General features: G+C 42.7%; 1 protein-coding gene across 1 annotated transcript; it reads right to left on the bottom strand.

The window, feature by feature from the left end:
* Positions 1-16,285: 16,285 nt before the first annotated feature.
* LOC138637673 (uncharacterized) lies at positions 16,286-19,197 on the bottom strand. Its single transcript, XM_069726509.1, has 3 exons — positions 19,007-19,197; positions 17,592-18,431; positions 16,286-16,289 (listed from the first exon to the last, which is right to left on the bottom strand). The coding sequence occupies exons 1-3, from the start codon at positions 19,195-19,197 to the stop codon at positions 16,286-16,288; spliced, it is 1,035 nt and encodes a 344-aa protein (XP_069582610.1).
* Positions 19,198-19,584: the final 387 nt, after the last annotated feature.

The raw sequence follows: 19,584 nt of genomic DNA, 5'->3' as shown, positions 1-19,584 counted from the left end.
AAGCAGAGGTCCTGTCCAGACAGCGTGGAGCCGGCACAGAGCGAGAGTCCCGACGGGGACCCCGCGAAGGTACAGGAACCGAACCGGGTGTAACAGTGGCACTGTGACTGACAGAACTTGTTCAGTAAGGCTATGTTCACATTAGCGTTGTGCGGGGCAGCGTCGGCGACGCAGCGCACAACGCATGCAAAAACGCATGCACAACGCAGCTTTTTGTGGCGCATGCGTTCAGTTTTGCATGATTTTTGGCGCAGAAAAAACTGCATCATGCAGCGTCCTCTGCGCCCTGACAGTGGCGCCAAAATGATGCATGCATCACAAAACGCAAGACAATGCATGTCCATGCGCCCCCCATGTTAAATATAGGGGCGCATGACACATGCGTCGCCGTGGCTGCGCCCGACGCTGCCCCGCACAACGCTAATGTGAACGTAGCCTAAACGTGAGGGAACTATGTGGCGACCAGTAAGCGATGCAGGATTTCCATTACAGACAAACAGACAGAATTAGACGATTATATAGTAGGTACTTGACTTTTTTTTAGCCATGAGCTACATGGAACCCCTAAAAGTAAGAGTGTGCTCACATAGGATGAATACATAGCAGAATTTACATATACTATAGGTATAGTGTCTCTTGATCGTATAGTGATGCCATTATCATCACTGTGCCCATTCCCTATGTCTTTCGAGTGTGGAAAGAAACTAGCGCAAATTTACAGAGAACATAAAAGCTCCTTTCAGCTTTTATGTACAGTTTTGTACAAAGTACAAGTGCTTCCCATAAAATTCGAATATCATCAAAAAGTTAAGTTATATTCTTCAATACAAAAAGTGAAACTCATATATTATATAGAGTCATTACAGAGTGTCAACTACCTCTAGTGTACTGTACATTCACAAAAAAACGCATAACGGGACACAAGTCCAAATGGTTTTCAAAAAATGCTCATTTTACGTAAACTATATGTTCCAATAGTAAAAATATAAATATTGACATTTCACTGAAGTTTGGCAAATGCTTGCTGGATATATCACTTTCCAACTGATTCCACCAATAGGTCCCGATGACATAATCCAAGAAGAGATCAAGCTATGGACACGACCAGCGTTTAAGGAAGGCGTCATGGATAGGGATTTGGCCTGCAGATATGCCCCTATTGAAACGTTTTGGGGAAGACCCCTTTTTCAAGTTGCTTCATGTGGAATTGAGAGCCAGTTTATCCACATTTTTTACATCTGTCACATCACTATTTAATTATTTACTCAACCACCATTGACTGAAGCTCAAACTGGAAGATTTTCCTTGCTCCACTGTGGTCCTCAGTAAGTCCTAGGGCGGTGCACCTAAGAGCTTGCTTACCCCCGCTTGCCAGCTAACTACAAGCATTTTCTATACAAAGTTTAATTTTTGATTTTTACTTGTTTATGTCTGTTCAATCTCTACTGGGGGGGCAAATCTTCTTTCTATGCTCACAGCTACATTACAGGGCCTGTTTGGACACTGTCCTGGTGTAGGACCCAGTCATATCACCTTTAATGTAGTACTCAGAACACAGTATAAAACATTGCTTCATTTTATTTGTTTCACCCTGTAATATATAGGTCTTACCTGAGGGTTATTATCACTAGCTTTGATGTCACGGCTTTCTCACATTTCTTATACAGTATAGAGCTAACAACTGCTGCAAATTTGGAATAAATTAAATATTAATATAAATTGATGAGATGAGCAATTTCGCTCTGTCCAGTCCATTCTCAGTGTCAGATGTTCTTCACTTCTGCATTATGTGTACTTGGCCCCAAATTCTGGGCATCCCTGGCACTCACATGGCACCAACATCATGATGTCACATGAGACACCTGGTCACTATGCTCCAAACGAGGTATAATACATGTCTATGGGTCTAGTAATCAGTAACCGTAACCAAGATGCAAGATTGAGGATGACAAATGCAGAAGTGTAGACCGGCTACCACAGAGGACTGGTTTAGATGCCAGACGAGGGCAGCAAGAATCTAATAAATACTATCACGGCATTTCTGTATGTGCCATATTATAAGAACATAATACTACCTAGAAATAACAGTTGGAACCAGTTCAGAGAACATATAACATAACAGTACATGATAAAGAATATAAGGTATAAATAAGACATTGGCAGAGTAATAATGCAACTTAAAGGAAACCTATAATGATAAAAATGTAGTCTATTCTGCAGGCATCATTTTATAGAGCAAGGGGAGCTGAAATAAATTGATATATAGTTTTGTGAGAAAAGATTCAGTACAACCTGTGTTTTCAAAATATAAAATAAAAAAAACTGACCAGCACCAAAAGAAAAAGAAAAAAACTGACCAGCACCTCCGGACAAGATAAAGCAAATGTGAACAGATGAAAAGGAGGCAGTTACAACCTCCAATAGTAAACTGCCTCTTTTTCTCACTATGCACTCTTCCCATCAGCCTAAGGTTGTTTTATTTAATGCTGGATCCTGCCTGCCCTTTAAATTTGTGGGCATGTTTGATACATATTAGTTTTGGGGTCCCATCACTGAAAGATCACCTGATGGTCTCTTATAAATTGGCTAATTTATGCACTAAGTACCGTATATACTTAAGTATAAGCTGACCCGAGTATAAGACAAGGCATCTAATTTTGCCACCGAAAACTGGGTAAAGTTATTGACTCGGGTATAAACCGGGTATGCATTGCTCCTCCATCCCATCTTGTATGCATGGCTGGGTTCCCCCGTGTTCCCCCTGTCATACTCACCCTCCTTGCACCATCGCTGAACTTCTCTGCATCTCCATTGTCCTGGCGTGGCAGCTTCTTCCTGTGCTGAGTGGTCAAGTGGTACTGCTCATTAAGGTCATGAATATGCGCTCCACCCCTATGGGTGTGAGTGGAGTCGCGTCCATATTCATTACCTTAATGAGTGATACCACATGATCGCTGAGCACAGGAACAGGAAAGAGCTGCCAGCGCTGGGACAGAGATGCAGGGACGGAGATGAGCGATGGAGGGTGAGTATTGATGTCTTCTGGAAGCCGGAGGCTGCAGCTGTCACTGTGCTACAGCCCCGGCTCCCCGCTTCCCCGGCTTTCTGGACCATGACTCCTGTATAAGCCGAAGGGGGCATTTTCAGCACAAAAAAATATGCTGAAAATCTTGGCTTATACACGAGTATATACGGCATTTTACATTTTATAATTATGTTCTACATAACAGTAATGCAGTTCAACTTCCATATATTCAATGTTTGCACATCTTAGCGCTTACAGAGTGCTGCTGTATTCTTTTGTCTGTGTTTTCATCATTTCAACCTTTGCTCTTTCTGTGACTTTCGGACCAGTGGGCGGTCCTATCAGTGACTGACAGCATTCTTTGTATAAGTGTGCATGCAGATATAGCTGTCAGTCACTGGTAGGACCGCCCACTGGACTTTAAGTCCCAGAAAGAGCAGAGGATTAAATGATTAAAGCACAGATTATACTGAATCTTATCTCATACAACTATATATCAGTCTGCTAAGCTCCACTGCTCTATAACATGGGCCTGCAGATCAGCCTGCCTTTTCATGGTGACATGAAACCAGTAACCAGTTGTCATTGCCAGGGTCAAAGGTAATCTATATCAACCAATAAGGATAAGAAAGTGCAAGACACATTAGTGAGATTGTTGTACTGCTTGTGTTCTTTTTTTTGTGAGAGGGTGGTAAACTTAATTTGAACCCTCTTTTATATTGTCTGGTTGTGTGCATGAATTTGTGCTAGTTTTAAGACTCTCCCTTCACAAAGTTGGAAGGCAATGGTTTAGCAATAGCTCTGTGGGTTATAAAATACCTAACAGTTGGATCGTTTACCACAAAAATGTATTTTTTTAATCCATAAGGCAATACGACTTTCTTCACCGTGCAGCATCTCTATGTCACTTCCTCGTGCTTACTAGGGCTTGATCATTTCAGGATTCCCCCTCGACTCCGTTACAAAGAGCAAGAAAACCACAAGCTATTTATTCCCTCCTAGAAAAGAGAAACTTGACATGCTCTTGAGGTTTCTCATGTCGTACAGGAAACAGGAATTCATCGAGCATACTGTGGCATAATAATGACCTCACAACTTGCTTCATAATATGTGGTTCCATAGCCAGTAACATATTGCATCAACTCAGGGATTACACTATGGAGTTTATTACTATCATATCACTGACACTTTTCTTGTCAATGGTCACATGAAATATTCCACTTGTCTTAGATAGTGTATCTAAGAGACAAACAAGACAAAATAACAATGAATCTTCCGGGTATCTGAACCTGTGCCTGTATCTGTCTGAGTAACAGTGAATTGATAATAATTGAAAAATGTATATAAATAAAAGAGCCATCGATTCACCAGATTTACTCTATTGTTTTCCAAAAACTAAAATCCATGTCAAGTTAATTTTTCCAATGTTTTTTAATTGTAAACACGGTGAGAATTACGTACTTGATACACTGCCTCTTTTGCAAGTTTTCCCACATACAACGAATGGAGAGGTCTGTAATTTTTATCTAAGGTACACTTCAACTGTGAGAGACAGAATCTTGCGAAAAAAATCAAGAAAAACACATTGTATGATTTTTAGATAATTAATATTTTATTGCATGAAATAAGTATTTGATACAATAGAAAAACAGAACTTAATTGTTTGCAATTACAGAAGTCAGATGTTTCCAATGGTTCTTGACAAAGTTTGTATACACTGCATCAGGGATTTTGGCCCACTACTCCGTATATTCTCTAGATCTTTCACATTTCGGGGCTGTCGTTGGGCAGCATTAAGTTTCAGCTCCCTCCAAAGATTTTCTATGGAGTTCAGGTCTGGAAACTGGCAAGGCCACTCCAGGACTTTGAAATGCTTCTTATGGAGTCATTCCTTAGTTGTCCTGGCTGTGTGTTTTGGCTCATTGTCATGCTGTAAGACCTAGCCAAGACCCATCTTTAATGCTCTTACTGAGAGACGTAGGTGGGCTAAAATCTCACGATACATGACCACATCCATCCTATCAATACGGTGCAGTTGTCCTGTCCCCTTTGCAGAAAAGCACCCCAAAGTATGATTTTTACCCCACCATGCTTAACGGTTGGGACAGTGTTCTTGGGGTTGTACTCATCCTTCTTCTTCCTAGAAACACGGCGAGTGGAGTTGATACCAAAAAGTTCTATTTTGGTCTCATCTGAACACATGTCTTTCTTCCATGCAGCCTCTAGGTAATTCAGATGGCCATTGGCGAACTTCAAATGGTCCTGCCCATGTGCAGGCGTGTGCAGGGGAACCTTGCTTGCCTTCAGGATTTTAATCCATGACCGCGTAGTGTGCTACTAACAGTAATGCTTGACACTGTGGTCCCAGCTCTCTTCAGGTCATTGACTAGGTCCTGCTGTGAAGTTTTTTCTGATTTCTGACCTTTCTCAAAATTATCCTTACCCCACGAGGCAAGATCTTGCATGGAGCCCCAGACCGAGATAGATTAACTGTCATCTTGTGTTTCTTCCATTTTCTAATAATTGTGCTAACAGTTGTTGCCTTTTCATCAAGCGGCTTGCCTATTGTCCTGTAGCCCATCACAGCATTGTGTAGGTCTACAATTTAGTCCCTGCTGTCCTTAGACAGTTCCTTGGTCTTGGCCATGGTGGAGAGGTTGGAGTGTGATTGAGTGTGTGGACAGGTGTCTTTTATACAGGTAACAAATTCAAACAGGTGCAACTAATACAGGTAATGAGTGCAGAGGACGATGGCTTCTTAAAGAAAAACTGGTCTGTGAGAGCCAGAATTCTTGCTGGTTGGTAGGTGATGAAATACTTATTTCATGCAATAAAATGCAATTTAATTATTTAAAAATCATACAATGTGATTTTCTGTTTTTTTATTTTTAGTTTCTGTCTCTCACAGTTGAAGTGTACCAACGATAAAAATTACAAACCTCTCCATTCTTTGCAATGGGAAAACTAGCAAAATCTGCAGTATGTCAACTACTTATTTTCCCTTTGTAGATCAGAAGTGAATTTGTGAGTTTGAGAGACTAATTCCTCAAAAGATTAGTATATATATATATATATATATATATATATATATAACACTATATACCCATTACGCGACTGCTTAAGATGAGCAAGTATTGTATGTTACATATTCTTCTCTAACCCCTTCAGGACATTTCTTTTTTTGCGTTTTTATTTATTTTTTTCCCCTTCTTCCCAGAGCCATAACTTTTTTATTTTTTTGCTCACATAGCCATAACAGGCCTTTTTTGTGAGATGAGTTGTACTTTTGAATGACACCATCCATGACATTTTAATTTTTCAGTCAATAGAGCTATGTGAGTGCTTATTTTTTTCCGGTGCAACATGATGTTTTTGTTGATTCTATTTTTGGATAGACATGACATTTTGATGGTATGGCAGAGACTAAAAAAAATAGAATTTGGGTGTTCTTGATTTTATGGTGTTTACCGAGGTTAATTATTTTAATATTTTGATAGATCAGACTTTTCTGAATGTGGTGATACTACATATGTGTATTTTTTTTAACTTTTTTATTATCTTATTTTTAATAGGGGAAAAGGGGTTGATTTGAACTTTTATGGGTTTTTTCATGTTTTTTAAACTTTTTTTTACTGTTCTTAATAGTCCCTGTAAAGGGCTTGAACCTGTGATCATCAGATCGTTTGTACTCGATACAGCAATGCCACAGTATTGCTGCATATAGTAGAAATTAGGGTCCCCTTTGAAACCCAGCCACAGGCTAGGTTCCAGGGGAGCTCCACAACGATACGTAAGGAGGTGTTCAACAGACCCCCTCCTGTTGTAGCAACCCATTGGCGACTCATTACCATGTCACGGGTGTGCTGATGGGTGCATAAAATGATGTGCTTTCCTACCTCTGTGTTGTCAATTAACAGGTTAACAATGGCGGGTGGCGCTTCCCTACATCCTCTATTGTTAGAGGTAGTTGCTGGCTGTAACACTCAGCCATTACCTGCCGGGTATGGGACAGTCTCAGACCGAGAGCCCACTCCATACAACTGCTTTTGCACCGTACATGTACTGCGAATGTCATGTAGGGGTCAAAGGGGTTGTCGGTTATAAAAAAATGTTGCTTCTTAATCATGACTGATCATAAAATAACACATGGAGGTATAATCACTTCTAATCACTCATGTGAATATAATGCATGCTTCTCCGATGGTTGGAAACACCACCATTTGTGCCATTTGGAAGTCAATAGACTGCTGAAGACGGTGTGACTGACTGAAGCGATCAGATGAGTGGAACAGTGCGCTATTGAAGGTTTATCTGATGAAGTACTGTTCCAATGACTGGCTTCAGCAGTCAGGTAACTCGGACAGTGACTTTCGGGCCATATAGTCATTGCTTCCAGAACTGTCCACCATTGGAGCAGCCCATCGTGGAACCACAATAGTGACAGGTGTATGACTTTGTTTGTTATTTTAAGACAACTCATGCCTATGAAAACATTTTTAATGCCAATTTATTTAAAGTAGTTCTCAGACCTTAAGAAAAACCTTACTGTGGGCACTGATGCTCTAAAAATGGCAAACTGATGCATATTCATCTGCTGCCAGCCCCTTGAATCCAGCACAGACTGCACTGATAGTAAGCCATGATGTTGCAGTTCTATCACCATTCATCATTTCGCTAAGACAGTGTGTACAATATAGGCAGCAGTTGAGATGTGATTACTATATTATATAATTATGTAATCAGTAAGAATTTCAGATATTATCTTTTATTAATATTTCTATAACCCAAAGCCTAATATTACCTAAAATATGTAAAAAAAAAAAAAGGAATAAAATGAAACATAAAATATAATATTATTATTATTATTATTATACAACATTGATAGTCCAAATGTAGCTCTATTTTTTGGGTTCAGAAGACCAAAAATACCAAGACCTGAACTGGTTAGACTGAAAATAAATACATAAATACAATGTCACTTCGCACTTTATTTTTTAAATACTGTAAGTGTGAAAATGAAATGAATGTCAAAACTTTAAAAGTGAAATTCTGGGAATGCCCAATAATATTGTGTACATTTGGCAACTATTGTATGTTTTTCATGTTAATGCTTTCCCCACAAGGAAGGAACATAGTTCTGCAAAGTTTGTGAGAAAAACAGGAGAGGACACAAAGTGAAATTGAAGACAAGAAATAGAATAGAAAAATGTAAATGTATAAGTTAGAATGATATGGTGATATGAAATTTCTGCCAGGAGAATGAATGCCCTGTGACAAAGTGAAGGTCCCCGATAGTGCCATCTGGCTGAGATGTGTGTCATTGTAAAACTTGCTACAGCAGATCACTTTGCCATGTAACAAGCCTGGAACATGTCCAATGCATGTGTAGGAATAAAGTCGTCATTAATATTGAACGCAATACAGAAAGTCTACAGCCCTAACATTATGTGACACATGTCTGCTTAACATGCATTTATGGTACCACAGATCAAATTTAATGACTTCTGACTTACATAGTGTATAAAGTATTTTGCACCACAATATATCAAATATATAATTGACAGACATTGCAAACTCTTACCATCTATCCGCACTATTATATTATCAATATAGAGTTGTTTCCCCCATTGCTACTATACCAACTTCCATTCCTCTGGGAAGGTTTTCTACAAGATATTGTAGATGGAAATTTTTGCCCATTCATTTTGAAAATTATTTATGAGACACTGATGTTGGACAGCGTGGCCTGGATTGCAATCTCCTTTCAAGTTCATCCCACAGGTATTATATGGGGTTGATGTCATGGCTCCATGTAGATCACTCAAGTTCTTTCACACCCAACCCACCCAACCATGTCTTTATGGATCTTGCTTTGTGCACTGGGCACAGTAATGCTAGGACAGAAAAAGGCCTACCCTCAGCTGTTCCCATTGGAATTGGAAGCTACAATTGTCCAAAATGTCTTGGTATTCCAATTTCTCTTCATTGGAACTAGGGAGCCTAGACCAATGCGTGAAAAACAAACCCATGGCATTATCCCTTCTCCACCACACTTTACAGTGGCACAATGCAGTCAGGCAGATGTTATCCTAAAATGACTTCAAACCCAGACTCATATATCAGTCACCAGTAGTGTTGAGCATTCCGATACTGCAAGTATCGGGTATCGGCCGATATCTGCTGTATCGGAATTCCGATACCGAGCTCCGATATTTTTGTGATATCGGAAATCGGTATCGGAGTGTGCGGTGCGTATGGTTCCAAGGGTCTGGAGGAGAGGAAACTCTCCTTCAGGCCCTGGGATCCAAATTAATGTAAAAAATAAAGAATAAAAATAAAAAATATGGCTATACTCACCCCTCCGAAGGACCCTGGCTGTCACCGCTGCAAGCCTCCGTTCCTGAGAATGTAGTGAGTGAAGGACCTTCGATGACGTCGCGGACAGGTGAGCGGTCATGTGAGCGGTCAGGTGACCAGTCCGCGACGTCATCGAAGGTCCTTCACTCTCTGCAATTCTCAGGAACGGAGGCGGACGCTTGCAGCGGTGACAGCCAGGGTCCTTCGAAGGGGTGAGTATATCCATATTTTTTATTTTTATTCTTTATTTTTTACATTAATATGGATCCCAGGGCCTGAAGGAGAGTTTCCTCTCCTTCAGACCCTGGGAACCATCGAGGATACATTCCGATATTTGTGTCCCATTGACTTGTATTGGTATCGGAACTCGGTATCGGTGAGATCTGATATTTTGCCGGTATCGGCCGATACCATCCGATACCGATACTTTCAAATATCGGAAGGTATCGCTCAACACTAGTCACCAGAAAAAGAAGAGGGAGTCATCACTCTATAGATGTGCCCAGTGCTCCAGAAGCTATCCATTTTTGCTCCTTAGGTTTCTCCCTCCACTTCTCTTCTTCCAAAAGCCATAACTATTCTATTATCTCTTAAATATGCATTATACAGAAAAATAACCTGGCAACATGATTCCCCAAGTCAGTAGGGTTGCAGTGAATCCAAGCTTTCAAATTTATTCTGCGGCAGGTCAACAATCTGATCTTAACATCATCAAGTCTATTACATAAAAAAAGAGAAGGAGGCCTACAGTACATCCACAGTAGATCTGTGGTTTGTTCTCCAAGATGTTTGGAACAATCTCCCAGCAGAGTTTCTTCAAAAACTGTGTGCAAGTGTGTCTAGAACAATTTATACTTTTCAGCTGTTTTGAAAGCAAACGTGTGATCACACTAAATATTAATTTGTTTTAGATTTCTGTTTTATTCATTCACTTTACACTTTGTTAAAAATAAATTATGAAGATTTCTATTTTGTAAGCATTCTTACTTTGCAGCAGGTTTTCACACCTAATTAAAACTTTTGCATTTCATACAAATTTCGGCTTTCACCAAGTTTGCTGCTTCAGTGTTTTCAGATATTTTGGTCAGCTTTTTCTATGGTTACTAAAGTTCAATTATGAACATTTCATAAGTTTTTAGTAACAAATATATCAACTTTTTCTCAAAAGTCTCAATATTTACAGTGTTTATCCTTATTTTTCAAGACTTCTACAATTCTCCCTGGCATCTGGATATCAGTTTCTGGGCCGAATACCCAAATTCTAACTGATGACAACTCATTCTTGTCTTCTTGGAGTTTATCACAATTCCTGTGTTTTTGTTTGTCCACCCATTTTTGAGGATTGACCACTGGTTGTCATTGGGATTGAATAATGGGGAGTTTCCTGGCCCTGGAGCTCAAATTCAAATGCTTTGTTCACCAAGTCACTAAGGCTACTTTCACACTAGCGTTAACTGCAATACGTTAAAATGCGTTGTTTTGCCGAAAAAACGCATGCAGCAAAATATTTTGCTGCATGCGTTTTTTCCCCATAGACTTGTATTGGCGATGCATTGCGACAAATTGGCATTCGTCGGTATACGTCTTTCGACGGATGCGTCGAAAAGAGGCGACACGTCGTCTGGAAAAACGTAGATTGTAACGTTTTTTGGCTCCGACAATAAAACATGTCTCGGCGCATCCGTCGGCATGCGTCTTTTGCTAGAATGAAAGTCTATGAGCGACGGATGCGTCGAGACACGTCGTACGACGCAATGCAGCGCTGCAATACGTTTTTTTCTATTGAGCATGCTCAGAAACAGGATTTTTTATCTAAATGGCCAGACATCCCCAAATCTACACAAACCTGGTCTGGGCCTTCAACCCCCACATATGCCAGCAAGACCCAGAGACAAGAAGAAGCCTCCAGCCAGCCGGACACCAAGAGCCCAGCCAGAAACCAAGAGCCCAGCCTGGACACCAAGAGCCCAGCCGGACACCAAGAGCCCAGCCTGGCAGCAAGACCCCAGCCTGGCAGCAAGACCCCAGCTGGACACCAAGACCCCAGCCGGACACCAAGACCCCAGCCGGACACCAAGACCCCAGCCGGACACCAAGACCCCAGCCTGGCAGCAAGGACCAGACACACTCCAACAGTGTGAGTATATTGCCATTTTTGTGTGTGTGTGTGTGTGCGCGCATTTGTGTATGCCGTACTGACTACAGCAAGAGCTTTTAAAACCTGAATCCAACCTGAGGCCTGCCGTCGTCCTGCAACAGCCAGTGCCCTGCTACAGTCCAGATCCACCCTGAGGCCTGCCACTGTGAAGACATCAAGCTCCAGCCGGAGGACTGATGGCCGTGTGTACTGCTGTGTGCTTTTGTATGTATGTGTTCACGTGCCTGCACCTTATTATGCCTTCGTCAATATTACCCCTGTTCATGTGTTATGCTTGCGTTATGACTCTGCTTGCAGGTATGTTTGTGTGCGTCTTGTTGGTTGCATGTGCATTTGTCAATGCCATATTGGTTAATGTTGATTTTTGATGCATTTACTAAAGGTACCGTCACACTGAGTGATGCTGCAGCGATACCGACAACGATCCGGATCGCTGCAGCGTTGCTGTTTGGTCGCTGGAGAGCTGTCACACAGACCGCTCTCCAGCGACCAACAATGCCGGTAACCAGGGTAAACATCGGGTTACTAAGTGCAGGGCCGCGCTTAGTAACCCGATGTTTACCCTGGTTACTATCCTAAAAGTAAAAAAAACAAACGCTTCATACTTACCTTCCGCTGTCTGTCCCCGGCGCTCTGCTTCTCTGCTCTGGCTGTGAGCACAGCGGCCGGAAAGCAGAGCGGTGACGTCAACGCTCTGCTTTCTGGCCGCTGTGCTCACAGTGAGTGCAGGAAAGCACAGCGTCGAGGACAGACAGCTGAAGGTAAGTATGAAGGTTTTGTTTTTTTTTTTCTTTTACACTGGTAACCAGGGTAAACATCGGGTTACTAAGCGTGGCCCTGCGCTTAGTAACCCGATGTTTACCATAGTTACCAGCGAACACATCGCTGAATTGGCATCACACACGGCGATTCAGCGATGTCTGCAGGAAGTCCAGTGACGAAATAAAGTGCTGGACTTTCTGCAGTGACCAACGACATCACAGCAGGATTCTGATCGCTGCTGTGTGTCAAACTGAATTATATCGCTAGCCAGGACGCTGCAATGTCACGGATCGCTAGCGATATCGTTCAGTGTGACGGTACCTTTAGTATAGTGGTTTGTCCAGCATGTGGGTTTTTTTTTTTTTAATTGGATGTATTATTGCAAAGCCTAGTGGTCTGCAGCTTTTGGTTAGAATGTGTGAGTGCTTTTTTTAAAAAAAAGTTTTAATTTTATTAATTTACTGTTGAAACCATTGGCAGTTGATGTACGTGTATTTAAAATAAAGAGCATTTCTGCTCCATTGTGATTTAAAAAAAAAAAAAAAAAATTATTAATAAAATGTTTATTAAAAAATTGTCCGTAGTATAATTTCATAAAGGTAAATTTAAAACAGGTGTATGTACCAATGGTTACACATGCAATACAGAGTTGGTTGAGGGTTCATTTTTTACTAAAGGTTATCCTTTAAAAGGTTTTTTGGGGGAGGTAATTTATTTTTTTTTTTAGTTAAACTTAAAAATATTTTTAAAGGTGTCTCACATTTTTACATTTTTTTTTTTTGGGGGGGGACATGGAAAAGAATGGTATAACGTGCACCTGTTTTTGGGTTTGGGTGTTCACCTATTTTACACAATTTAACAGGGTGTTTATTGCTGAACATTACCTAGTTCTGGGGTGGTCTAACTATAAATCCATTATACTTATTATATTGCAGATAGAGTAGGGACCACAGGCACCAGGTCCACAGCCACCAGGTCCACAGGCACCAGGACAAAGCCACCAGGACCACAGCCACCAGGACCGCATCGTCAAATTATTGAAAGTAAGTTTTGAAGACCCCAAATCTGCTACTTCAATGTGTAGAGCAGATTGCAAGTGTTTTTTAACTTACAGACGACCAGGTCCACAGCCACCAGGTCCACAGGCACCAAGACAAAGCCACCAGACCACAGCCACCAGGACCGCATCGTCAAATTATTGAAAGTTTTGAAGACCCCAAATCTGCTACTTCAATGTGTAGAGCAGATTGCAAGTGTTTTTAACTTACAGACCCACCATGTCCACAGCCACCAGGTCCAAAGGCACCAGGTCCACAGGTTACCGGAACACAATGTCCTCTTCTGGCAGCCCTCCTCCACAGCAACAGCGTTTATCGGTAAGTAAATAACCCAATTTTTTTTTTTTTTAAATTTTCATAAATTTTATTCACTACATGCATTTATTATGTTTACACAGGAAACAGAATCCGATGAGGAGCTGTCAGAAGGGACCAAGACGGGTGGAGATATACAAGTGGAGGAGGAACCAAGTGTAAGTAGTTGTGAATCACTTGCTTCACACCATACATGAAACAGATTTTCAGATACAACGGAACCAAGAAAACATATATATACATTCAAGCTAATTTTTTTTATCCTTTATTTCAGTCTCCTGCTGCTGCTGCTGAACACCATGAAGGTTCTCCCAGGCACTCCCAGAGTCGGCGGACTCATCGCCGCGGTCGGCCATCAGTAAGTTGCTTTTTTGGGGGGGGTCGATTGGTCATTTTTTTTTTTTCAGTGTACTAATTTTTATTTTTTTCTTATTTTTTTTTTTTTTCCTCACAGGCTTCACAGCATGCTCCCGCAGAAGACTCTGACATAGAGATTGAAGCCCTCATCGAGGAGGTCCGAGAGCGGGAGCCGCTGTGGAACATGGCTGACCGCAGGCATGCTGATACCAGTGTCACCCGTCGGCTCTGGTTGGAAGTATGCCGGAACATCTTTCCGAGGTGGGAGGACCTTCTTCCACAGCAGCAGAGCAAACTATGTAAGTATTCACTTTTCAGTGATGTTTAGAGCTGAATGTAATGTATTGTATTTACCTTTTTTTTTTTCTTCATTCCTGTCTTCACAGGTGGCAAGGTTAGGAAGCGGTGGTGGTCACTGAGGGATCGTTTTAAAAGAGAATTTAACGAGGAGATGCAGGCCCGGAGAGGCTCAGCAGGAAGGAAGAAGAGGAGGTACAGATACGGCCCTGCCCTCTCCTTCCTGAGGCAAACCATGCTGAGTAGAGTGTAAGTATTCAACATCACAGTAAGAACCTGTCTAATCACAAAACTTTTCTTTCAGTCCGGGCTTTTTCATATCAATATATTAATTTTTTTTTTTCTTTCACAGCACCTACTCCAGCCACCGTGCGCCTGCATCTACCTCTGCGCCCTCTGAAGCGATCCCTCCTGAGTCCGCCACCGGGGACCACGTCGGTAGGCCCCACACCTCTCACCCCTCTGTCCCCTCCACTTCATCCACCTCTACCAGTGGAGCGCAGCCTTCCTTATTCGCATCTGATGGTCAACAGATAGCGTTCCCTTTACCCCACCCCTCGGACACTGCCACCTCTACACCACCGTTAGGTTCGTGGCGGCAGCGTCAGAGGGGTCAGGAAAGGAGCTATGCTCCTGAGTTCTTGCATCTAAATGCAGGCTTCCAAAATTCATTTAAAATTTTGGGAGAACAAGTGACTGCTGGTTTCAGCATGGTGCAATCGCGCATGAGTGAAAACCACCATGAAATCAGCAGTCGCTTGGATAGGCTGCATTTAGATGTAAGTCAAGCTCCAGCAAATCTTTTTTTTCAGTCCATGCTCAGGAGCATGGAAAAGCTTTCTTTTGATCAGCAGATGCGGGTAATGAATAGCTGCCATAACGCTCTTCTGAAGGTCATCAATGAACCACAATCTACCCCCACACCCAGGGCCGGCTCCAGGTTTTCGAGGGCCCTGGGCGAAAGAGTCTCAGTGGGCCCCCCCTTTAACACATACCCCGATTTATGATGCACAGATACGGCAGAGAAATGTATAGTACAATGCCAGATTTCACTTCTTACATGAGTGACAGCTATTGTAAATTCTGCAGTGTATATATACAGGAGGAAAGGTGCTGTGCAGTGTATATATACAGGAGAGGTGCTGTGCAGTGTATATATACAGGAGGAAAGGTGCTGTGCAGTGTATATATACAGGAGAGGTGCTTTTCTGTTTTGAGTTTTTCTATGAAACAAAGACTTTTCTACATAAACAATGTTGTTTGGTTTTGCGGCCCCAACAGATCTGTGCTACAAAGTAACAGGCGGCTCGGGCATTAATGAGGGACCTGATGCTGAATCCTTTCCACAAACCCTAATGACCCAATTAGTGCCTCGTCATTAGAAGCTCATTAAACGCCTCCCTGTCCCGGGCAGTCATGTACAGTATGGGGGGATCCTGCAGCCCACCCCCTGACTGCTCCATACCATACACTGCCCTCTGTCGCGCTCACTATTACCCTGTGCATTTCTCCGTCATCGTTACCCCATGTTACACCTGTCACCCCCCACTACAGAGTAGCAGGGCAGCCAATGTCACCCCCTCCCGGACCCTAATGGCAGCAGGAAATGTCTGCTCCTCTATTGGGTTGGAACCTGATTTAATCAAGGAATAATGTGGATTTGTTGCCGGTGGCTGCAGGGGAAGGGTTAAGTGATGCCATGTCCGTGGTGGGAGCAGTGGCAGCTGCTGGGACCTGGACAGAGACAACCAATGTTGCTGTGACTGCACAGTGTGATGTGGAGGAGAGAAGCTGAGACGCAGAAATCACCCACATGCCAGCACTGGGCAGAGTCCCTCCTGTCACCAGCCTGGGGCCACAGGGCCCCAACATACAGCCCACAGCTAAGTTTTATCCATAGCAGCAGCTCCCCTTCCTCCTGGCATCTGGTTAACCCCATTTATGCGGGTCGGATTGTTATCTTTAAGGTTTAGCAATAACCTTCATACAGATGGGAAGGGGTTAAGCTTCTTCCTATCCCACTGGTGCAGGTTTGGTGCAACATGCATGTATTCTGGGAGAGCTGGGTGGCTACAGGCTGCACCCCACCAGCTGCTCCTCCAGACATCACCCACATTTTTAGGCAGCGGAGACAGACAGCAGCAGACTGAGCCACAACTTCAACCACTGCTGGATACCATAACACTCACTCAGGCACTGGTAGGACGGAGCTCCTCTGAATCTGCCTGATAAGTTCAGCTCAGCACTGCAGCCACCCAGGGGGGAGAGCAGAGAACGTGCTCTCTCCGCCCACAAACAGTCACACTGGCTGCCTTCTCTTAACCCCTATGTGTGCCTGCCTGGCTGCACTGACTGAGTGAGAAGATGCTTGTGTCAGAGCTGGCACATAGGAGTTAAGAGAATGCAGCCAGCAGTGACATTGTCGGCGGAGAGAGCATGTTATCTCCTGCTCTGCTCTCCCAGCTGTAAGTGGGCCCCCCTCTCTCCCCAGGGCCCCGGCATTTGCCCGGAGTGCCGGGTGCTGACGCCGGCCCTGCAAACACCTCCCCACACATCCCAGTCCCAATTTCAACACCATGCCCCACAATATCACCACCAGTCCCAATATCCACATCAGTCCCAATATCCACATCAGTACCAATACCCAACCCGGCCCACAACCCAAATGTATTCACCCGTGTTTTCTTCGTCTTTGCCCAGCTTTCCTTCCCCAGGAAGTTTTCCACCTACCCCAACACAACCCCCCTCTGGTCAGCCTCCTGCTTTTCACCCCCCTTCCACTGCAGACCAAACAGGTAGGGTTTCCCCAATCCCACCTACCGACGTGGTCCAACCTTCCAGCCCCTCCTCCCATAGTTACTCCACCCGACACTACCAAGACCTGTGAAACTGTAATTTCCTTGTTACTCAAAAATTCTTTTTTGCCCAAAAAAAAAAAAAAAATGTTTTTGAAAATTACCAAAAACAAATTTTTTTTGGAAAATTACCCCCCAAAAATTATTTTTTTGAAATAAAAATATTTCTGGTTTACAATCTACTGTGTGTGTGTTGATTGATTAAGGTAAATATTAAAGGTTAAGTGAAAAGAAACACCAGACGTTTTCAAGGTATAACAAAATGGTTTTATATTAGCAAGCAAACCACACTTTGTGTTTTCTTTTTTTTTTTTTTGGGGTTGCTACAAAAACAATTTTGACAAACAAAAAACAAGAAAACATGTCACACAATGATGTCTTGCCATGAAATCCGCCCAACAGGTGACAAAAAATAATCCGCAAACTGGTCCCTCATCATTGTAACAGAACTGGTGGAGCGAACAGAGGCACTGCGGTAATCCCACAAGGATGTCTCCAATTCTTCGTCATCCAAGGTAACGGGCTCCTTTGAAATAACAAAATTATGGCGCACCACACATTCCTTGACAACATCGTCTACAGTTTTTGTTTCCAGTTTTATTGCCGTCAGCAGAACTCTCCACTTTGCCGTCAATATACCGAAAGAGCACTCTACCACTCTTCTTGCTCTAGTAAGACGGTAATTAAATACCCGCTTGGTACGGTGTAATTCACGGCTGCTGTATGGTTTCAGTAGGTGCGGCGACAGTTGAAAGGCTTCATCACCTACACACACATATGGCATGGCTGGTTCACTTGTTCCTGGGAGCGGTCTTGCTGGCGGGAAATTGTATGTATCTCCATACAGGCAGCGACCCATCGGAGAGTTTTTAAACACTTGTGAGTCGTTGGACCGGCCATACGCTCCTATGTCCACAGCAAGGAATCGGCAGTTGGCGTCAGCAATAGCCATGAGTACAATGGAGAAGTATTTTTTATAGTTATAGTACTCTGATCCTGTTCCTGCCGGTTTAGCAATCCTTATGTGTTTGCCGTCCACGGCACCAACACAATTTGGGAAATTGCAATTTCTCTCAAATTTTTCGGAACTTCTCAACCAGATTTCCATTGTTGGTTGTGGGATATACTCCGGCTGTAAAGTGTCCCAAATCGCACGACATGTGTCCTTCACAATTCCGCCAATAGTGGAAATCCCCAGCCTGAATTGGAAATGGAGTGAAGTCAAAGACTCACCCGTAGCTAGGAAGCTGCAGAAAAAAAAAGAAAAAAAAAAATGTTAAAAAAAAAAATTGCACAGACCATCAACCAAAAAAAAACCAGTGGAATGACCTCAAACAAACCATAAAATTACATGCTGCAGAAAATGCGTCGCAATGTGTCAGCGCAGTTTTTTCTGCAGCATGTAATAACATTCAATATGAGCAATGACACAAGAATAAAAAAAACAGTGGAATGGCCTCAAACAAACCATAAAATTACATGCTGCAGAAAATGCGTCGCAATGTGTCAGCGCAGTTTTTTCTGCAGCATGTAATAACATTCAATATGAGCAATGACACAAGAATAAAAAAACCAGTGGAATGGCGTCAAACAAACCATAAAATTACATGCTGCAGAAAATGCGTCAGCGCAGTTTTTTCTGCAGCATGTAATAACATTCAATATGAGCAATGACACAAGAATAAAAAAACCAGTGGAATGGCGTCAAACAAACCATAAAATTACATGCTGCAGAAAATGCGTCGCAATGTGTCAGCGCAGTTTTCTCTGCAGCATGTAATAACATTCAATATGAGCAATCACATAAAAAAAAGATGCTTACCGCAGTGTCACCAGGAGCCGCTCCGCCGGTGTGATGGCAAGCCTCATCCTTGTGTCCTGCCTTTGGATGACCTCCTCTAGTTTTCCAACCAAATAATCGAAATGTTCCATTCTCATCCGTACATAATTGTAGAATTTCTGTGAGTTGCACCGCAACTCCAGATAGAGAGAGGACTGGACACCCCTGGTCATCTGCAGCTCATTGATTGGATGTATCCAGAATCGTCGCACTCTCCGTTGCATCCTCCGTCTTTCTGCTGCCGCCTCCTTCTCCCGCACTATGATATCCAGGCGATTCGTCTCAAATATAACTTCAGTAACCAAACTCGAAATTCTCCCAATTACACCATCCATCCTTGCCACTAAACTAAAACCCTCAAAGATGGCCTGTAAATACAGTTATTATATAGATTTCCCTTAGTTTCCAGTAGCCAATCAAATTTTGGTGCCTCCCATTTTAACAACGGATCCGTCGTAAAAACGGATGCAACGGATGGTAAAAACGTATGCAACGCATCCAGCATTTCAACGCAACCGTTTATCGGATTTGTGACGTATCCGTCGAAATGCTGTATGCGT

This window comes from Ranitomeya imitator, chromosome 5 (assembly GCF_032444005.1).
Source record: "Ranitomeya imitator isolate aRanImi1 chromosome 5, aRanImi1.pri, whole genome shotgun sequence".
NCBI lineage: Eukaryota > Metazoa > Chordata > Amphibia > Anura > Dendrobatidae > Ranitomeya > Ranitomeya imitator.
This window is presented reverse-complemented; position numbering and strand designations above follow the sequence as displayed.

Coding starts and splice junctions, on each gene's coding strand:
- LOC138637673 (XM_069726509.1), bottom strand. CDS start 19,197: ATGACCAGGGGTGTCCAGTCCTCTCTCTATCTGGAGTTGCGGTGCAAC. Junction 18,432..19,006: donor CGGCTCCTGGTGACACTGCG/GTAAGCATCTTT, acceptor TTTTTTCTGCAG/CTTCCTAGCTACGGGTGAGT.